The sequence below is a fragment of the Cucumis melo genome, chromosome 12 (assembly GCF_025177605.1).
Source record: "Cucumis melo cultivar AY chromosome 12, USDA_Cmelo_AY_1.0, whole genome shotgun sequence".
Classification (NCBI taxonomy): Eukaryota; Viridiplantae; Streptophyta; class Magnoliopsida; order Cucurbitales; family Cucurbitaceae; genus Cucumis; species Cucumis melo.
The window spans coordinates 21,365,181-21,384,532 of record NC_066868.1 but is presented as its reverse complement, the minus strand read 5'-3'; the positions used below and the strand labels follow the sequence as shown (position 1 = coordinate 21,384,532).

The following is a 19,352-nucleotide window of genomic DNA, read 5'->3' as shown; positions in this document are numbered from 1 at the left end:
AAAACGGAAATTATGGAAGCCCTACAAGTTTTGGGCATAAGTTTTCGTTCCAGCCTATTGTTACAAAGGTTCAATAAAACACGTGAAAACTTGCAAAATTGAGATTGAATACACGTGAACCATTTTTTGATTGAATCAACTAAAACTAGGTTAAAAAGAAAATTTTGTATTCATTTCAGACAACTTTTAAAATTAGTTCCCTGCCTATTTTTACAAAATCATTTGTTACTGTTTAATGGTTTTCTTTTTTAATTTTCCATTTTCAATTTCAACTTTCAAATCTGAGATTGATATCATATATGCAGTACTTTGTTTTTGTTCAAATAGAACACAGTTATTATCTTTAAATAATACCATATTGATTTTTTCAAAAAGAAAAGTTTTTGTATTTTTCCTTAATACTTAACAATTAAGGTAGAGAAAGCACAACCTTCTGAATAACTATTTAAATATTTTAAATTATTAAAAAAAAAAACTACAAATTGTGATAGTAAGTTAAGATATTATAGATCATTACAACAAGTTAATTCTAATACTATATTTGTTTAGTTATTATATTAAAACACAATAATATATACTAAATTAATCCATCTGTCAAACTTATTATTAATTTTACTTTATCGAAATTAAACAAATCTATGAGAATTTTTTTTTAAATCTTTATTCTTTTTATTAAAATTAGCTAACAAAATCAGTGAAAATTGAGTCAATTATGATACTCATGTTATAAGTTTAGGATGAAAATGAATGAAATTGAAAGTTTAAAATTTAAATTAATTATATCAACCATTTTTAATCTAACTTTTCTTAAAAAAAAAAAAAAGAAATAAATAAATAAAATTTGACTAGAAAATAAAGAGGAGAAAATCTATGGTAAAAATAAAAGGAAAAGAAAAAAAAGAAGAAGTTACCCAAAAAATTTCAGTTAAAAGTAAAAATTCATAACATTTATCCACGCGCCTTCTTTGTCCGTGAACTTCAACCCCTGCTATTCGTTTCAAAGCATTGTCCAACAGCAATGACGCAAACGCAAGATTTTGCTGGTTCTTTCTTCGCGAGCCATTTTTCCCACATTCAAACCCGTTTCTCTCGGCGCCCCGCCCCTTTCCTTCTTCTTGCACATTACCATGGAAATTGGATTTTCCCTTTAGCTATATATTTCCCATTTCCTCTTTTTCTTCTCTTCCTTTTCTTCTTCTTTCAATTTCTTTCATTGGTCTTCCATCCCTTTTCTTCCTATATACGCTCTCTTTCACTTGGATCTCTGATTCGTTTCCGGTTTTCTTTTGGATCTGCATCTTTTTCAGAACCCAACTCTTCTATTTCGTATTGGGTTGTTCTGAAAATGGATAATGGTGATATTGAGAGTGGGGAAGAGGAATTTCATGGTCAGAGGGGTAGGAAGTATCGTCCTGTTGAAGCCCATGATCGTGCTGTTCTTGAAATGTCTTCTTTGGATCCGGGTTCCTCTTCTTCTTCTTCCTCTATTCCACCCATACGCCATCCTTCTCTCAAGTAATCTGTTTTTTTTCTTATACTTTTGGTCTTGTGATTACTGTTGTGTTATTCTTTACTTGTTGGGTTTGAATGAATTTTATGGCTAAGTGAATTGTCATATCTCTGACCAATGAATTTAAGGAAGGATCTTTGGATTTTGTAATTTAGATGTACGTTAAGATGTAGTTTTTATTTTTTTGATTAAGTATTGGAGATTTTAGATTATATCTTTGAGATGTGGTTTGTTTGAAGATCTGTTGGTTCTATGGCAGGAAGGTAAAAGTGGGCTCTCAGACAGGTACTGAAAAAGATGGGAACTCTCCTACTCGTATTGAAGTCAATGGCCCCCAGCGAGAATCGAAACTGGAGTTTTTTGGTTTTGATTCTCTTGTTAATATTCTTGGCCTTAAGAGGTATGATGTTTTTCTTTTCCAGTAACTTCTTTAGATTTATTCAATGCATCTGTGAGAGGACCTTTTGCATAAAATTCTAGTGGACAACCCACAAACATATTGCTAGCTCATTGGCCCTTTCGATATGGTGCACTTTGCTTTTAGAGATTTTCATTCAATTCCTTAGTCTAGATTTTGTGTAACGGTACTAGTATGTTTGTTGCTATTATAGTATGATGGGGGAACAAATTCAAGCGCCTTCTAGTCCTCGGGATGGTGAGAATGTTTCTATGACTCAAGGGTTGCCAAAGGTAAACTATCTGAACTTGCATTATCGCGTTGTTTTCCTTGCTGTTCTCCATTTAGGTATTTACATTGTTTTCAGTCAGAGTGATCACATAATATCTCTGTAGACACACAACCTAATTCACAAACCTTCTTGGCCTTGGAGGGCTTGGATTGGCAACCACGAGAGTGGCTAGAGAGATCATCTCCCTTGAGGAAATTGGCTATGTGGTTATCAGATTTGAGAGGAGTAAAGCTTCAGGCTCTGATGGTTTTTTCTGGCCTTCTTTCAAGAAAGTTGGGACACGAGATGGATTTTTTTAAGGTATTTATCGAAGGAGCGAGGGTTAATTGATTCTTGACCTTCATTTCCTTATCCTAAAGAAATTAGAGGAAGTAGATGCAAATGTAAAAGTCTTTAGACCTATTAGACGTTTCTACAAGTCATTTCTAAGATGACAGTGGAAAGTAGGCATGGTTTTTTTTATCCTCCACTATCTTCTGCTGTCAGGGTGGTTTGTCAGAAGATACACAATTCAAGACAAATTACTGATTGGAAATGGGTTACCAAGAATTATAGTCAATAATAAAACTAAGAACCGGATTGATCCTGTGAAAGTCATAACTTAGTTTCTTTAGGCTTTCTGGGTAAGCTGTTATGGAGAAAGGGTCTATGATATAATTAGAGAACTTAAAACCTAGCCTCATGCTAATCAGTTTCTCCATTTTATTTCTTTATTTTGTGCAATGACAATCATAAGAGTTCCTCACTCTTTTTCCCTAAGAAGATAATCAGATGAGGGGATTCTCATCTTTTTTCTTTTTATTGTAGTTGTTGTGCTAATACTCTCCACAAAATCATTTTTAAAGGGACGGAAAAGGTCCCAGTGAGGGGTTTAGGGTGAGAAAGTCTAGAGCTCATCTGATTTATTTGTAGTGTTCCTAGGAAAATTTTCTTCTGAGCTGCCAGAAATAAAAGATCCAAGTGACCAGTGTTGGGGTTCTTTGGTGGTTGAACCAAGGTCAAGTAATGTTCTTCATTTGTGAGTTATGAAGTTGCTCTGGCCGTTTCCTACTTGGGGCATTCTTTTTAGGCCATTATTGTTGGTTTCTTTCATTCTGACCCCATTGTCCTTGAGGTTTAGTCTCTGGCATCTCAAAACTTGATAGAAAGTCTATATTTAAGGACGGGCAGCTCACCCTTGTGCAATTTGTTCTTAGTGAAATCCATTTTATTGTTTGGATATCTTTAAATCTTTTTGCAGTTGGAGCTTTGTTAAAGAAGTTCATGCAAGGTTTTTTTTGGGAAATTTTGGAAGAGAAAGGGGCTCTCATTTGGTTACGGGATAAGTGGGGTTCTATTCTTTTGTTTGATCTTCTTGCTGGAAAAATATGCAAGGGTATTTAAGGATTAGAAAAAGTTATAAGGAGAGGTGCTGTGCGCCTTCTTCAATGCTTCTGTCTTCATTTTGTCAACTGCAAGTTTTAGACTTTAGTGCTTTCCTACTGGATTGATTACTAAGGACTATGACTGCTTTTTGTATTGTGTATGATTGTTATTTGTTATATAGGGGCCTGGACCTTTGCTATTGGCCTTCATTTGTAGGCCTTATTCCTACGTTCGTTCTACTTAACACAATACTTTTATTCCTTTGAAAAGAACAAAACCTCGTGTTTGTTTTGTGGAGCATCTCACATGGAGTGACTTGCAATTTGCTGTGGCCTGGGTTCCCTTAAACGTCCACCTATGCTATTGTCATGGCCTTCTCAAGAGATATTACTTCTTTACAAGAATTTTTGGATGTTGAAACATTGTGATTGCTTTGTTGTGTTTTGTCTGGACACTGTCAGCATGGAGAACGTGAATCTTATTTCTTTGTTTATCCATATTGTTGAGACCTTTGAAACCAGCATGTTGGTTCAAACTTTTGTGGAGAAAACCCTTGTATATTATTTCATTTAAGAGTGTGGTTTCTTACGAAAAAGAGAAAAAAAGAGAACTTTTGTGGAGAAAGGACTGTTGTTACAATATAGGGCTATTTCTTTTTTTGTAGCTGCAGAGTAACAAATGCATTCATTATTTTTACCTGATTGATTAATATTTTGTAAAAAATATTTTTTCAATTTCAATTTATAAATAACACGAGCAAGTTAATTTTAGGTGATCTCTTCATTGCAGCATTGGGGCTGTTACTACTAACTTTGTTGGTAAGTAGCTGCAAGTCAAACCTGAAAATGGCTCAGTTACATTGGACATTTATTCGTTAAGTTTAACGTCACTAGAAGAAGATTTTCATAAAAAAAATGTCACTAGAAGACTAGACAGAAATATTTTGTTTCATTTGTCTTTGGGATCAATTTTCTCTGCATCTATTAATAAATGCTTGTGATAGTAAATCTTGAAGCAGCTATATATTAGAAAATTGTTGCTCTGCTTGTATGGTTAGAAATTTGTGGCGCTGATAGTTTTCAAACAAGGTGGTCTACTCTATTTATTTTACTTGTTTCATTTCTGAAATTGGCACTGTGTTCTTCTAGCAACATAAACTTATGCTTGAATTAGTAATTTTTGTGTTTTCAGTTCTGTGTAGATCCATTTTTTATGCCTTTCACGTGAAAGCCATTATTAGTGGGTTAAAAATGATGTATCATTTTGCTGCTTCTTAACCTTTGAATTATACATTTTTAATTGTTTTGCAATACATTTCATGCAGACCAATGAAGTCAAATCGGGTACATTGATGGGTGTATTTATCCCATGCTTGCAGAACATTTTGGGAATCATTTACTATATTCGATTTTCTTGGTAAGTCTTTTATTTAAATGCAGTTGGTGCTCATTATTGTTGTATTTTACATGTCTTTTCCTAACCATTACATGAAATTTGAAGAAAGAAAAACCCATATGCTCCGTTGGCTTAGAGCAATACCTTCCTAGAGGTCATGTGTTTATATTTTCAGATGAGCTTAATAAGGAGAACCGTTGAAGTCTCATCTAGGCCTTGGGCCAGGCACATCTTTCGAAACAAAATTGGAGAAAACACTTTAGCTGAAATTTCCGGTATCTATTTCTATTAAGAAAAAAGAGACACTTTTCATGGTAAGAATAATTAGCTATAACGAATCTATTTTCTCCCTCTAGGCGTTTGCAGGAAAACAGAACTCAAATAACATTATTTATGAAGGGAGAAATTGTTACTGATGTCACTTGGTGAACACTGCCATGAAGAGGATTGGAACTTGGTAAAGTCAAAATCCTCCTTCCAATCCACCCCCCGCCTTGGTTGCGGAAGTTCATTCTAGCCATAATGCTCAAAAAGTTTCTTTAACAGCTTCCATCCAAAGAATCTTACATTTCCTTTCAAGTTATAGCCATCCAGAAAACATAATATGCTGTCTTTAAATAAAGGGTTTTTAGACCCAAGAGAGATGGTGAAAATGATAGAAGAGTGTATTCTGGTATTTTTTAGCATATAAACAAAGAAATCGTAACCCCCGTTTGGTCTCTGAAGGTCCTGCAAAGTGTATACTAGCTAGGCATTGGTTGTGGAACCGGTTCAACTGAACAGATCCATGGAAAAAGTGGAAACTGCCTCAGTGAGCGTACGGTTCAACTCACTCATGACATCTAACTGTAGCACTGAGAATCTGAATGGAGAAAATAAGATGGTATATACCAAATGAGAGAAATTTTATTAATGATCAAAAGTTTTGAATACAAGAAGACAAGTACTCTATTTATAGCAAATTGAAAAGCAAACTAAACCTAATCCTAATTAATAAAAGAAATTACTTATAATCCTAATTGATCAAAGAGATTAATCATAATCCTAATAAATTAAGGATTCGTTCATATATCCTAATCCTACTACATCAGAAGAGTAGAAATTAGGTTTGATGTCCATGGATGATAGAAAAAAAATTAGAGAGGTAAATAAGAGAAAGGGCGAGAATAAAATGAAAAAAAGTCGTTTGAAACCACGGTGATGTAGAAGAAGTGGGGACAGAGTGAGAAGAGGGGGTGCCAAATGATGCAATATTGTTGGAGGTGGCCAATTTCTCAGATCTCAACAAATAGGGACCTGTGACTCTTACAAGTTTTCAGAGGGAGGTCATCTTCTTCCTTGGAGGCTCATTGGTTTTCACGAGTCTGCACATGTGAAAAAGTGGTGTGAGCCGGCATCACTTTAGTTGAAGGGATAGAGTTGTTGCTATCACTGGTGAAGGTTGAAGAAGAAAGACACTGTCGGGTGTTGATGGCTCACAATGAAGAAGGAAGATGTGGTGGGGCAATTTTGGAAACTTGTCCAACCAAAATTGCAATTTAGAGTGCTAAATTCATTCAGTTGGTCAATCTGTAGGGTTAAATTCTAAATTTCTAACCGAGGGCCATCCTTTCTCCTAAAACATTCCAACCCAATTAGAACATCACAATTTCTTCAACTTCTAACATTTTGGTGGTTCATTAAGTTAATTCCAACTTGGACTTTAATTCCTATTTGGGTCTAGAAAATTTTGCACTGAGATTTTTCAACTGGAGTTTAGCAGATACGTTTTTGTTCTGTCACCTTAAACTTGAGGACAATTTTTCTTATAAAGTAAAGTCGAGGTTAATGAGAAGAATTGGAGATTGTTACATAATTCGTATATTCTAGTTAATATTTGCTTAGCTGTTAATTTTAGATTAATCAGTATTTTAAGTTGAGTTATTTGTTTTTTCTTGTATAAAAATAGTTGGTTTATGGTTGTAATGGAAAAACATTTTTTTAATCATATTTAAAAATAGAACATTGTTCTAAAGAGTTCTCCAACTCTTAGGTACGTATTTCCTTTGTTTGGTCATGGATTCGGCCTAATCTCACACTTGTTGGATCAAGCATAGGATAGATCCTTTTTCCCCCTGTAAAATGTAATGCTTCCATTTGGAGTATTTTGCAGTTTTCATTTGTAATTCATTCTTGATTATTGTTTGTCGAGGGTATTTAATAAACCATGGTTTTTTGTTAGGGTTTCATTTCCAGGGAGATGTTTCCCATTTGCCATAACCTTTTTGACATTAATGAAGTATTGTCATTATCATTACTATTTTTTAAGAAATAAAACGTTGAGTTTATGAGGTTTAGAAGTAGGTTAGTGTGATAGGTAGTTTTGTAACTTCACTAATGTTTTTTCTGTATGTCAATATGTCACAGAAGGCACATTGTCCTTTTAAATTGTCCACTGGAATAGAAGACTTGTATATGCCAAACGTATGTTATTTAACGATCTAGATATATGGTGATATATGCCTTGACATTTATTTCTTCTGTAATCTCCTCTTTTTTTAGTAGCAATTGAGGTTCCTTCTTGTAGTGGTTAGTTCGTTGCTTGTTGCCTGCTTGTTGGGTCCTGTTTTATGGGAATTTATTGTATACTCTCTTGTTTATTTTAAATGAAAGATGTTTCTATCACGAACAAAAATGCAGGATCGTTGGGATGGCTGGCATTGGTGAGTCATTAGTACTGGTGGCGTTTTGTGGTTTATGTACGTTCTTGACTTCGATTTCGCTAAGTGCTATTGCAACTAATGGTGCTATGAAGGTACATTTCTTAGGTTGAAATTTATTAGCATATTATAGTCTATAACTTTCCAAATACATATATTATTTGTAATGTTGTGGTTATTATACCTCGAGAACTTACTAATTTGTCGGTGAACTACTAAGAGCATTGAAAGTAGAGACGTAGAACAAACACAAATTTAGTGAAAACCCTGGTACAGGGAGAAAAACCAGAATACCAATATCTCTTGTTATTTTCTTATGATGATAAAAGTATAAGGGGAAAAATATTTATAGGCAACACGAGCCTTATTAAAAGAAAAAAAATTAGGGCAAAATAAATCATAACTACCCTTAGGCTTTCAACATGACCCAAGCCCACTATTTCTAATAAAGAGCATAAATTTTAACGAGGAGGAGTATAGCAGCGTCTATAAGTTATAAAATATTCTGATTCACTTTGTATTCAACTAGCGTTGATAATTTTAAGATATAAAAATAATTTTTCTTCTATTTATGAGAAAGCAAGATAAGACGAAAAGAGTTATATTTCAGAATGTTAACTTTTTCTAAGCAATTTTGTTCCTTTTTTTGGCTCATAAGTAGTGAATCGTGATAAGGTTTAATTGACAAAGAGAGGACCTTTCAGATTTTTATAAAGCTCTTTTCTTTTTGGCTCTTAGCATGTAATGTTCCTCCATTTAACAATTATAGCTTGAACTCTCTGTTAGTTTTGTGTACACTCTTTAAATGCCCTTGTCCAGGGATTGGATCTCCATCCCCCGCCCCCCTTTGTGTCATTTTATCCAATAAATTGTTTCTTATATTAAAGAAAAAAAATATTTTTTTAAAAGCACCAAATGAACATTACTAAGATATCTTTTTCCTTCAAAAGAGTAATCAATTGAATCTCCACTTACGAGTAGATGTCACCAAAGATTTTGAATTGATAATTGATTTATTCAATTGAAACTTATGTGTGCATGTCTGTTTTTTTCTCTATTCTTTGATAGTTTCATGGAGTAATTAGTTTGTTAGTGAGAAAAATACCAGCTTAGGTAATGTAGAATATGCTTCCGTGTCAACTAAAGTTTATGCTTCCGTGTCAACTAAAGTTTTCTTTGTGTTTGTTTGCTTCTAGGGTGGGGGACCATATTATCTGATAGGTCGTGCCCTTGGTCCAGAGGTTGGAGTTAGCATTGGGCTATGTTTCTTCCTTGGAAATGCAGTTGCTGGTGCTCTGTAAGTATAAATGATGTTTAACTTAATTTTTATGGTTTTCGATATATGTGATATTTATTATATAAAAGACTTCAGACTTGTAGTGGTCTTATCATTCTTTCATTGTCCAGCTGCATTTTTGTTATGTTTTGTTTTTTTTTAAGTCTAAATGTGCACCACCTCTGTGTATCATAACTTCTGACTTCTCCTCAATTTGGTGGTTCAGTTATGTGTTGGGAGCTGTAGAAACATTTTTGAATGCTGTACCAGCTGCAGGGATATTCAGAGGTAATGATGAGTCTTTGTTATTTTAGAGTTAGACTACATACATAGAACTTATCTGGATCTAGTTAAGCCTTTTTATATTGTTATTAGTTGTGGATCTCGTTAGTTTTCATTTATAACTTGTATTTAAACAACATTTCGTAGTTTTTAATTTCTATTTCTATCAAGGATATATTTGTCTGGTATGTGAGGTTTTGATATAATTTTACATGAGGCACTGTTACTCTAGTTTATTCTCATTAAGACACCGTGTCCTTTTGTTTACAACATAGTAATGTCATTTCATTTTGAAGTAATAAGCATTGGTTTTCTAGGTGGAATTGGAAGGAAGGATTGGATAGCATTCCAATTTAAAACAATTGGTCGTTAACAGAAGCATATGTAGTTGTATAATGCTCTGGTTTAGACAGTATTGATACCTAAAATTTATTATAAGAACCTCACCACTATCTCCTTTACATTAAAAACTTTTCACATGTAGTTTGTGCTATTGTCCATTACACAAGCAGGTATTTGTCCATTACAATTTTTTGGTGTTGTATGCTATGGGATTCTAGATATTTTCCATATTTAGTATTACTGTATTAGCAAGACACGTTTAATTAAATTATATCAGAGATACCTGCTGCACTATGTTGATCATTTTGTTATTGCAATGCAGAGACTGTAACAAAAGTTAATGGAACAACCGTCGAGCCAATACAAAGTCCAAGTTCACATGACTTGCAAGTTTATGGCATTATTGTGACGATTCTTCTGTGCTTCATTGTGTTTGGTGGTGTGAAAATGATTAATAGGGTTGCTCCTGCTTTCCTGATTCCAGTTTTGTTCTCAGTACTTTGCATATTTCTTGGAGTTTTTCTGGCAGGAAAAAACGACCCTACAGGTGACTTCACTTTCTTTTAATGAAAAATAATTCTTATTAGCTTGGTCTTCTGAATATGTGGGTCCTATGTACACTTGACGGTTCTTTAGGTTTTCATTCTGCATATTCAAACTGTCAACCTGTCATATTTCAAACACTACGTCTACACTCACCTCTAAAGTTGAATGGAGATGTGTTACAAATGGCTGCTCCTAATTGATTCTTCTGACTTTGTTCTAATATGAATTATTGTGGATACCTAGAGTACTAGATTAACTTATGTGAAATGCATGTGTAAAAAATTGGAATTTTAGGTACGTGTTAATTGTTACATTACAATACATGATCACTAAATGTTAATTTTGATACTTGTTACTCATTCTTGATCAATATCTTTGTGGCAAGATGGGTATTAGGCTCATAGTTTGTTGCAAACTTCAGTTTATTTCGGATACATTGTCATTCTCTCCTCCTTGTGTGTTTGGGACGTCAGAGTGGGTTGACCAGTGCTGTGCATTTTTCTTCTGCTTACTTGTTGAAGGATGATGTTACAAATTGCTTACTGATCTCATAAAAGGAATCTTGATTTCTACAGTTCACTTGTTTCACATGTATAACGTATGTGCTCCATCCCTATCATGTCTCTGACATGGTTTTCCATACTTCTGCTGTTCTGCATGTCAGTTCCTTTACTTGTCATGGAGATTAGCAAATATTTGGCCGACTTTTTCCTCAATTAGCACTAGATAAAATTGTACGAGAATCTTGATGTAACGATAATTAATCTATATGTAACCACCAGTGGGCCGGTCTTTCAACAATGCTATGGTTTAGTTTTTTTGGTATAATCATGATAAACATGATTGAACACAAATAGTGAGGTTATTTAACTCTTCGTCATTTTTATAAATGGTGTACATGAAGTGGAGGAATTTAATTGGTCCTTTCTTTTGATATGTTATGCAGAGGGTGTCACAGGCTTGAGTTTGGAATCTTTTAAAGAAAATTGGAGTTCTGATTATCAGATGACCAACAGTGCTGGAATTCCTGATCCTCTAGGAAAAGTATATTGGAATTTCAAGTAAGCGTTGGATGTTATTTTGCTATAATGTCAGACTACCTATTTAATTTTCGTTACTGTTACTATCAGATTTTTGGCTTCTTGAGTCGTTGAACTGGATAACATATTTCAAGGCAACTCTTGAGGATTGATTTTCTACTTTTGCCTCTTCTTTTTCCTTTCTCTCTTCCTTTCTCTTGCAGTGCATTGGTTGGGCTGTTTTTCCCTGCTGTGACGGGAATAATGGCTGGTTCTAATAGATCAGCTTCACTGAAGGATACTCAGCGTTCAATTCCCATTGGAACATTGGCTGCAACTTTAACAACAACTGCATTGTATCTGGTCTCTGTTTTGCTGTTTGGAGCACTGGCAACCAGAGAGAAATTGTTGACGGATAGGTAATACATCATAGACTCATAGTACCAAGTGAGATGATGTAAATGTTGATCATTGGCAATTCTGAGACATGACTATTTGAGTGGATTATAGCTAGTGACGCTGCATTATCCATATTCATTTATTACTATTATTTGCTAGCGAGTGATTTGGATGGGCCGAATCCTTAAGAATATGTAACAGCTAAAGCATTGTGTTGTTTTGCTTGCAAGTCATTGTTAGGAATCGGATTCAAAGTTGAAGTATGAAAGGAAAGTTGAGCAATTCTTAGAGAGGGTGGAATTAGTATCGTATTTTTGAAGGCTTTGGTTGAGCAGTTCAAAATGTTTCTATACTGAACTGAAATTTCTTATGTAGGCTTCTTACTGCTACGGTTGCTTGGCCTTTCCCAGCAATTATTTATGTTGGAATTATTTTATCAACTCTTGGAGCTGCCCTTCAGAGCCTGACAGGAGCCCCTCGCTTACTAGCAGCCATAGCCAATGATGATATATTGCCTATCCTAAACTATTTTAAAGTAGCAGATGGCAGCGAGCCATACTTTGCAACCCTCTTTACTGCATTTCTCTGCATCGGATGTGTCATAATTGGGAATCTTGATCTTATCACACCAACTGTAACCATGTTTTTCTTACTGTGTTATGCTGGTGTTAACTTATCCTGCTTCCTTTTGGATTTACTTGACGCTCCCAGTTGGCGTCCACGTTGGAGATTCCATCACTGGAGCCTCTCTCTTCTTGGAGCATCACTTTGTGTAGGTATGCTATACTTTGAAATATGTAGCGAGTTATTTTTTTTTAGATTCAAGTGCTTCTTATTGTTAGTTTTCTAATTTTACCTCAGAAAATTTTGCATGTCTCATGTAACCAATTAGCAAGTTCAACATCTATTTTTGTTTCTTTACTTGAAATCTCAGAGTGCCTATTTGGCACACTTTACAAGTAACAGTAATAATCAAACAAAGGAAATTGCTATGTCCCCCTCCGGTGTACAATTGCCAATAAATTCAATGATGAATAGCATTATAATTCGTGCAACATATCTAACAAATTCTTGTACTTTCTACTTATTAATGATGAAAAATGAGACACTTGTTTTCATTCTGACGTTTCTATTGGACACATGACTACTTGCATTCCCAAAATCTAAGGATTAAAATTTTTGCATCTGTTATGTTTTATGTTTAACATAACAAAAGTCATTAGAACAAATTATTTGCCAATCATCTCGATTCTCCAGCATGACTCTCTCTGTCCCTCCGTCTGAACCAATATGAGTTTTTTTGACTCATTTTCTTTTATTTTTTACAGTGATAATGTTCTTGATCTCGTGGTCTTTCACGATAGTGTCTTTAGCCCTTGCAAGCCTTATATATTATTATGTCTGCCTTAGAGGTAAGGCTGGAGACTGGGGTGATGGTTTCAAGAGTGCATATTTCCAACTTGCTCTCCGTAGTCTTCGTTCGCTTGGAGGTAAGCATACTACTGTCACTTGCTGATAAATACTATCTTGACTATAGTTTTTGGTCATTTGCTTTATGCTAGTGTTCTTGGTTTCATTTAACTTGCATTTTCATTTTTAACTTGTTTTGTCGTGGAGAGCCAGAGCTCAATATTTTGATATAGCTGCTTAGCTCTTCCACTGCACTGTTATTAGTTTTGTTATAGCTGTTTGTGGAATGCACTGTCGTAGATTTTTGTTACTACTGTTCTTAACATAGCAATATTTTCATATTGCAGCGAGCCAAGTCCACCCAAAGAATTGGTATCCCATTCCCTTGATATTTTGCCGGCCGTGGGGAAAGCTGCCGGAAAACGTACCCTGTCACCCTAAACTTGCGGACTTTGCTAACTGCATGAAGAAAAAAGGCCGTGGAATGTCCATATTTGTTTCCATTTTAGATGGAGATTACCATGAACGAGTTGAAGATGGAAAAGCTGCCTGCAAGCAGCTTGCTACCTATATTGATTACAAACGTTGTGAAGGTGTGGCAGAGATTGTTGTGGCTCCCACGATGTCTGAAGGTTTCCGAGGGATCGTTCAAACGATGGGTCTTGGAAATCTCAAGCCGAATATTGTAGTCATGCGATACCCTGAAATATGGCGTCGTGAAAATCTAACAGAAATTCCGGCTACTTTTGTTGGAATTATCAATGACTGCATTGATGCTAACAAGGCAGTTGTGATTGTTAAGGGTCTGGATGAATGGCCAAATGAATTTCAAAGGCAATATGGAACTATAGATTTGTACTGGATTGTGAGAGATGGTGGTCTTATGCTTCTCCTCTCTCAGCTTCTCCTTACAAAGGAGAGCTTTGAAAGCTGTAAGATTCAGGTGTTCTGCATAGCAGAGGAGGATTCTGATGCCGAGGGCCTCAAAGCTGACGTCAAAAAGTTTTTGTATGATCTACGAATGCAAGCTGAGGTGATTGTTATAACGATAAAGTCATGGGACACACAAGTGGAGGGCGCGCAACAAGACGAATCGATGGAAGCCTTCACCGCGGCCCAAGGGAGGATTGCTAGTTATTTAAGTGAAATGAAGGCAACAGCCGAGAGCAGAGGAACCACACTCATGGCTGATGGCAAGCCTGTTAGTGTGAATGAGCAGCAGGTCGAGAAGTTTCTAAATACAACTCTCAAGTTGAACTCAACAATTCTGAGATACTCGAGGATGGCTGCGGTCGTGCTCGTCAGTCTTCCACCACCTCCTGTCAACCATCCTGCATACTTCTATATGGAGTACTTGGATTTGTTGGTTGAGAATGTGCCTAGGCTCTTGATCGTAAGAGGATACCGTCGAGACGTCGTAACTTTGTTCACTTAGGTTTCAGTTTCTTGCTTCCTTCAGTGGTAATTCCTTCATTACTGTTCATATGGACATTTAATTTTTACTTTTTTTTTTCTTTTTTTAACCTTCTTCAAAAGTCTTGTAGCATTTTAGATTACAAATCATTCTTTGTACTATCCATCACTAGGTTCTCTTTATCTTTTTCTTTTTCCCTTTGTTTTGTATTACCACAACAGTCAGAAATTTTGAAATTAAATAGGGGCATTATTGGGGTGATATTCAACTTTGGTTAGAGTTTTATGTTATTAAACATTAGCTGAATTTGTAATTTTTGATCTGCTCTTCTTTTAAATTTACCATTTTCATTTCTGAAGTTTGTTACTCTGTTTTGTCATACCAAAAAGCCTCAATTCTCTTGTACAGTCTCATTTTTAAAGTCTTAAAACTCTGAGTTTATTTGGGAATGATTTTTATAATCAGTCTATTCTATTATCTAATGCCCATTTTTTTTACTCAATTACTATTTTTTTAAAAAAAATGAAAATGAATAGGAAAATACCAAATTTAGCTATGAACCTGCTCTTGATGTGTGTCGATTTGCAAGTACATACTTTTATCATTTTGTACATACATTTTGTAAATGTGGTGAGGAAACAAGTTCAATTCAAGTGTTACACCTCTCACACATTCAATATACACTTGATATATTTAATACAATCGATACACCTAAAATACATAAATGTTGGAAATGATAAAATATTAAAGTTTTTTAATTTAATAGTAATTAATAAATAGGCCATAAAGCAATGAGACTATTTTTGTAAATAAGTTGATATTTATGAACTTTAGGACAAAAAAACACTTTTTAGGGAGTGTTTGGGACCATGAGTAAGTTATTATAGTTGAATTAAAATACTTTATATTTGAGGGTAAATTATTTTAGTTTTGGTTATAATAGTATGTGTTTATTGTTTATATTTTTACTATAAATATATAATTTTATTTTCTCGATCTTTTATCATCAATCCAAATATTTGGTATATCAATTGTCTATTAGAAGGATATCAAGTATATATTACATATGTATATCAAAGTATATATTATTAGTATATCGAGTGTATCAAGTTTGTATAAATGATGTGTTAATGTATACGAGATGTATATATTATTAGTATATCGAGTGTATCAAGTTTGTATAAATGATGTGTTAATGTATACGAGATGTATCATGTGAGTTAACTTTCTTTTACCACTAAATAAATAAACATGTATAATGAAGTCTAAAGGGCTGTTTGGGGTTAGGGTTAGCACTGTGAGCTTGGGTTAGCCCAACCCTAACCCCCCATTTGGCCCACGGTTTATGGAAACCCTAAAACTGGTTTCATAAGAAAAATTTCTTTGAAACCCCCGTGCCGAATTTCCTTTCCAATCCGTGTTGCCGCCTTCTTTAAATCGTGTTTACGCCTCATCTTCTTCCTTCACTTTCGCCTCCATGTTTTCGCCTTCTTTCAACCGTGTATTACGTTCGATTGAGGCCTCCGTGTTTACGCCTCCGTCATTGTGGCTCTGTTGGTGAAATTTTTTTCTTCTTTTCGGCTTCGTTCACTTTCGCCTTCTATTATTGTCTATATTATGTTTTTGAAAGCTTTCGTATTTTTTTTGTTTATTTTTTGTTCTTTTAGCCCGAAAATCCGCTTATCCCCGTTATTTTATAAAAGGGGTTTCATACACGGAATTGAAGTTGCCGATCTTGATCTCTCTCATCCGTTTCTCACACTTTCGAAAACAGATTGGGGTTTGTTGAAGGCGGCCCTCCACCGACGCTGCCTCCAAACCGAAACCGTTTTCGAATTTCTTTGCGTGTTCTGTGTGAACATGCATGTGCGTGTTACCCTTGAAGCAACCCTTCCTTGCCGCTCCATGTCCAATTTTCCGTTCGACCTTGCCCTGGACTGATGCAGAACATATTCGATGCTTTGTCTTCGCCAGCAATTGGTCCTACCCGAGCATGGTAGGGAGGTATATTTCTGTTTCATTACTCTTTTTGAAACACAGCCGATAATGAGTAGTCAATCGATGATAGATTTCTAAAATTTTTTTTGCTCAATTTCATTCATTGATTTGGTTTATATGAAATCTGGTTTATGCAATTTTTTTTTAAATTTTTCACATATATCTATTGTCTATTTTTGTCCCAATTATATTCAATATAGTGGCCTCCAAATTGTCATGAATATCCTGTCCTTTAATATGAATTATACTCTTTGGGAAAATGTATACATTTCTCATTGTTTGGCTCTTTCTTTTGTATTCCAAATTGATCTTTCGTAGGTAAATATTTCTAACATTTTCATACTTTTTTCTCATCACACTTTCTCCCTTGTTCTCTCACGGTTTCTGCCTTAGTTGCTTCCCTCTTTCCTTTTCAAACTTTTTTGTAATCGTAGTTTCTGCCTGTTCATACTTTTCTTACGTAAATGCTTTTAACCTCTTTCGTATGTTTGTGCACTGTTTGACAACCTATGTTTATGCCTTGTTTCTGCCTTTTCATACTTCCTCAATTAGGCACTCTTTTGTATGTACTTGTTTCGTCTATTGTATTGATGTTTACCTTATATGCTTCTTTGTCTTTTTTCCATTCGCTTTTGATGTATCTACTACTATGGAATTTCATTCATTATGTTGAATTGATTTCAAAACTCTGAGGCTACCAATTTCAAAAAAATAGCATTTTCTTAAACTTTCCATGTTGAGTATTAATGCCTTTAGTCATTCAATGTTGATTTCGGGTCGTATTGGTCGTCATTGAAGGTATGTATACGTAATATTCTTTCAAATATTTTTTTCTTATATATTCTGTCTTATGTACAAATGTTAACAATGATGTTTATCTTATGCAGGATCTCACCATTCACGAGTATACTCTTCTAAGAGGTACTATTGTAATTGTCGTTTGTAGGCATTCAATTGTTTTGTTTCATATATTATGGTCACTTGCACTACGAATCGTAATTTATTTTCTATTGTTACGAACTTCAATATTTTTTTGTAATTTATTTTTGTGGGTTTTGTATGAATTTATTATGAACATTTTGTTAAACTACATTTGGTTTCTAATGTGTATACATTATGTAGTTTAAATATCTTCTTTACGTAGTTTTTACATATGCAAGATCAATATACATATGCAATATCAATATGTTTTTCAATTTTCGTCAATCTTCATATCATGCAATTAAGTACTATATAATGTAAGTAAATTAGTATAACGGAAATGTTTAACATATAACACAGTAATCAACTTATGTATTTTTCAAATTAGCTAACGTAAAATCATACTTTTCATAATAAATACCAATTTACATCACTCCTTACCACCATCAATTCAAACATATAAATGAGAGGTCAAACTATGTTACAAAGTTAATAAAATGAAATTGCAAATTCCTAATAAACAATTAGTAACCGTCTGTAGATAAGCTTTTAATTAAATTTGCAATTGGATAAACTTTCAAAATTTCACCCAGGCGTTATACCACGTAATTATATATGTTCAAAATAGGGGGACGTCGCTATCGCTAATTACAAATAGCAATGTAATTAGCAAACAATTAATTTGTATTTCTAAATAAGGTTTTTTAATAAATTTTTCACAATATGTTCTTAATTAATTCAAAATTGGACATGTGTCTTTACTAATTGAATAACATTACATAGAATAAATTATTTGCAATAAGACGTGTTTGACGCTTTCGTAAAAAAATATGCAATAATTTTTTTTATCATATTTACGATCTAATTTAAAAAATATTATACTACATAAAAAAATTATTAACCTAACCCATATAACACTTTTCCCAAATAAATTTTATCATAAATTCCACATAAACCTACCCACCTAATTCTTCCCCCAAACACATCTTATCATAAAATTCTCATAAAACTACCCACCTAACCCTTCTCCCAAACACATCTTATCATAAAATCCCCATAACCCTTCCCACATAACCTTTCCCCCAAACACATCTTATTCATAATACTATCATGACCCTTCCCACAAATACCTATCATAAAACTACATTTCTAAACTATTCTCCCAAACAAGGGTTATGATAAACAATCGTGCACAAAAAATAAGAAAATCTAAAGGATTATAAAAAATCTTTAAAAAAATCGTTTAAATTGGAGTAACCAAATCTAAACGGTCATGTTCGTCTAGTCAAATCTAAACGATCGTGTAATCAAATTAAACGAAAAAATAAATCATCCAAATCTAAACGAACAAAACTAAACGAGTACCAAACAATAACCAAATTTGAACGATCATGTACCAAATATATTAGCACTTTGTTGATGGCATGGTTAACGGGATATTTTTGTATTTTTCTATATTCGAAATTGTTCTGTAAAATGTAATATTTTGTTGATTTGTTTGACACTCTCTTAAACTTATTTTTCCAAATATAGAAAGAGGTCCATGATTTAACTAATATATAATAGTTTACCTGATACGAATAATTTTGAAGTTAATTTGAATAAAGCGTAGCAATTTGTGAATGAGCATTTAATGAAAATAAAAACACCTCAAATAAGGAATAAATTTTGTTGAGTTTTTGCATATCCATTCATTCAATTCCCCATTTACTGCATTATGTCTTTTTCTTTTACTTACCGTCAAATGACACTTTTCCCTCGAAAAACTGCAAATGAACCATTTAGTTTATAAACTTTAATTTTTTATTTTTAAATTTGTAACAATTTAACCCAATATGATACAAATAAAATTATCAAAATTACATATTAAACTTTATTTTTTATGATTTAGACTGTGTAGTACATAGAAATATTGAGTTACTAATTTGTTATTGGTTTATTTATGAAAAAAATTCATTAAATCTTAATAATATAGATTAAATTATTAAATTGTTACTTAGTAAAAAGTTCGACCACTAAATTGTTACACAATTAAAAGTTTAAGAACTAAATGGTTATAGACCAAAGTTTTAAAAATAAATTGTCAG

At 33.7% G+C, this 19,352-nt stretch overlaps 1 protein-coding gene across 4 annotated transcripts; it reads left to right on the top strand.

Moving 5' to 3' along the window:
* Positions 1-1,020: 1,020 nt before the first annotated feature.
* LOC103488259 (cation-chloride cotransporter 1) lies at positions 1,021-14,704 on the top strand. Of its 4 annotated transcripts, none has more exons than XM_008446912.3 (13): positions 1,021-1,515; positions 1,770-1,910; positions 2,122-2,200; positions 4,889-4,980; positions 7,639-7,753; positions 8,855-8,955; positions 9,161-9,222; positions 9,881-10,105; positions 11,051-11,165; positions 11,348-11,542; positions 11,898-12,298; positions 12,851-13,012; positions 13,280-14,704. In XM_008446912.3, the coding sequence occupies exons 1-13, from the start codon at positions 1,346-1,348 to the stop codon at positions 14,365-14,367; spliced, it is 2,946 nt and encodes a 981-aa protein (XP_008445134.2). In that variant the 5' UTR covers positions 1,021-1,345; the 3' UTR covers positions 14,368-14,704. The 4 variants fall into 4 exon arrangements, with proteins under 4 accessions (XP_008445134.2, XP_050935648.1, XP_016899733.2 ...); XM_017044244.2 differs by lacking the exon at positions 1,021-1,515 and adding an exon at positions 2,303-2,499 and having other exon boundaries at positions 1,868-1,910; XM_008446920.3 differs by lacking the exons at positions 1,021-1,515; positions 1,770-1,910 and adding an exon at positions 4,336-4,382.
* The last annotated feature ends 4,648 nt before the right edge of the window (positions 14,705-19,352 follow it).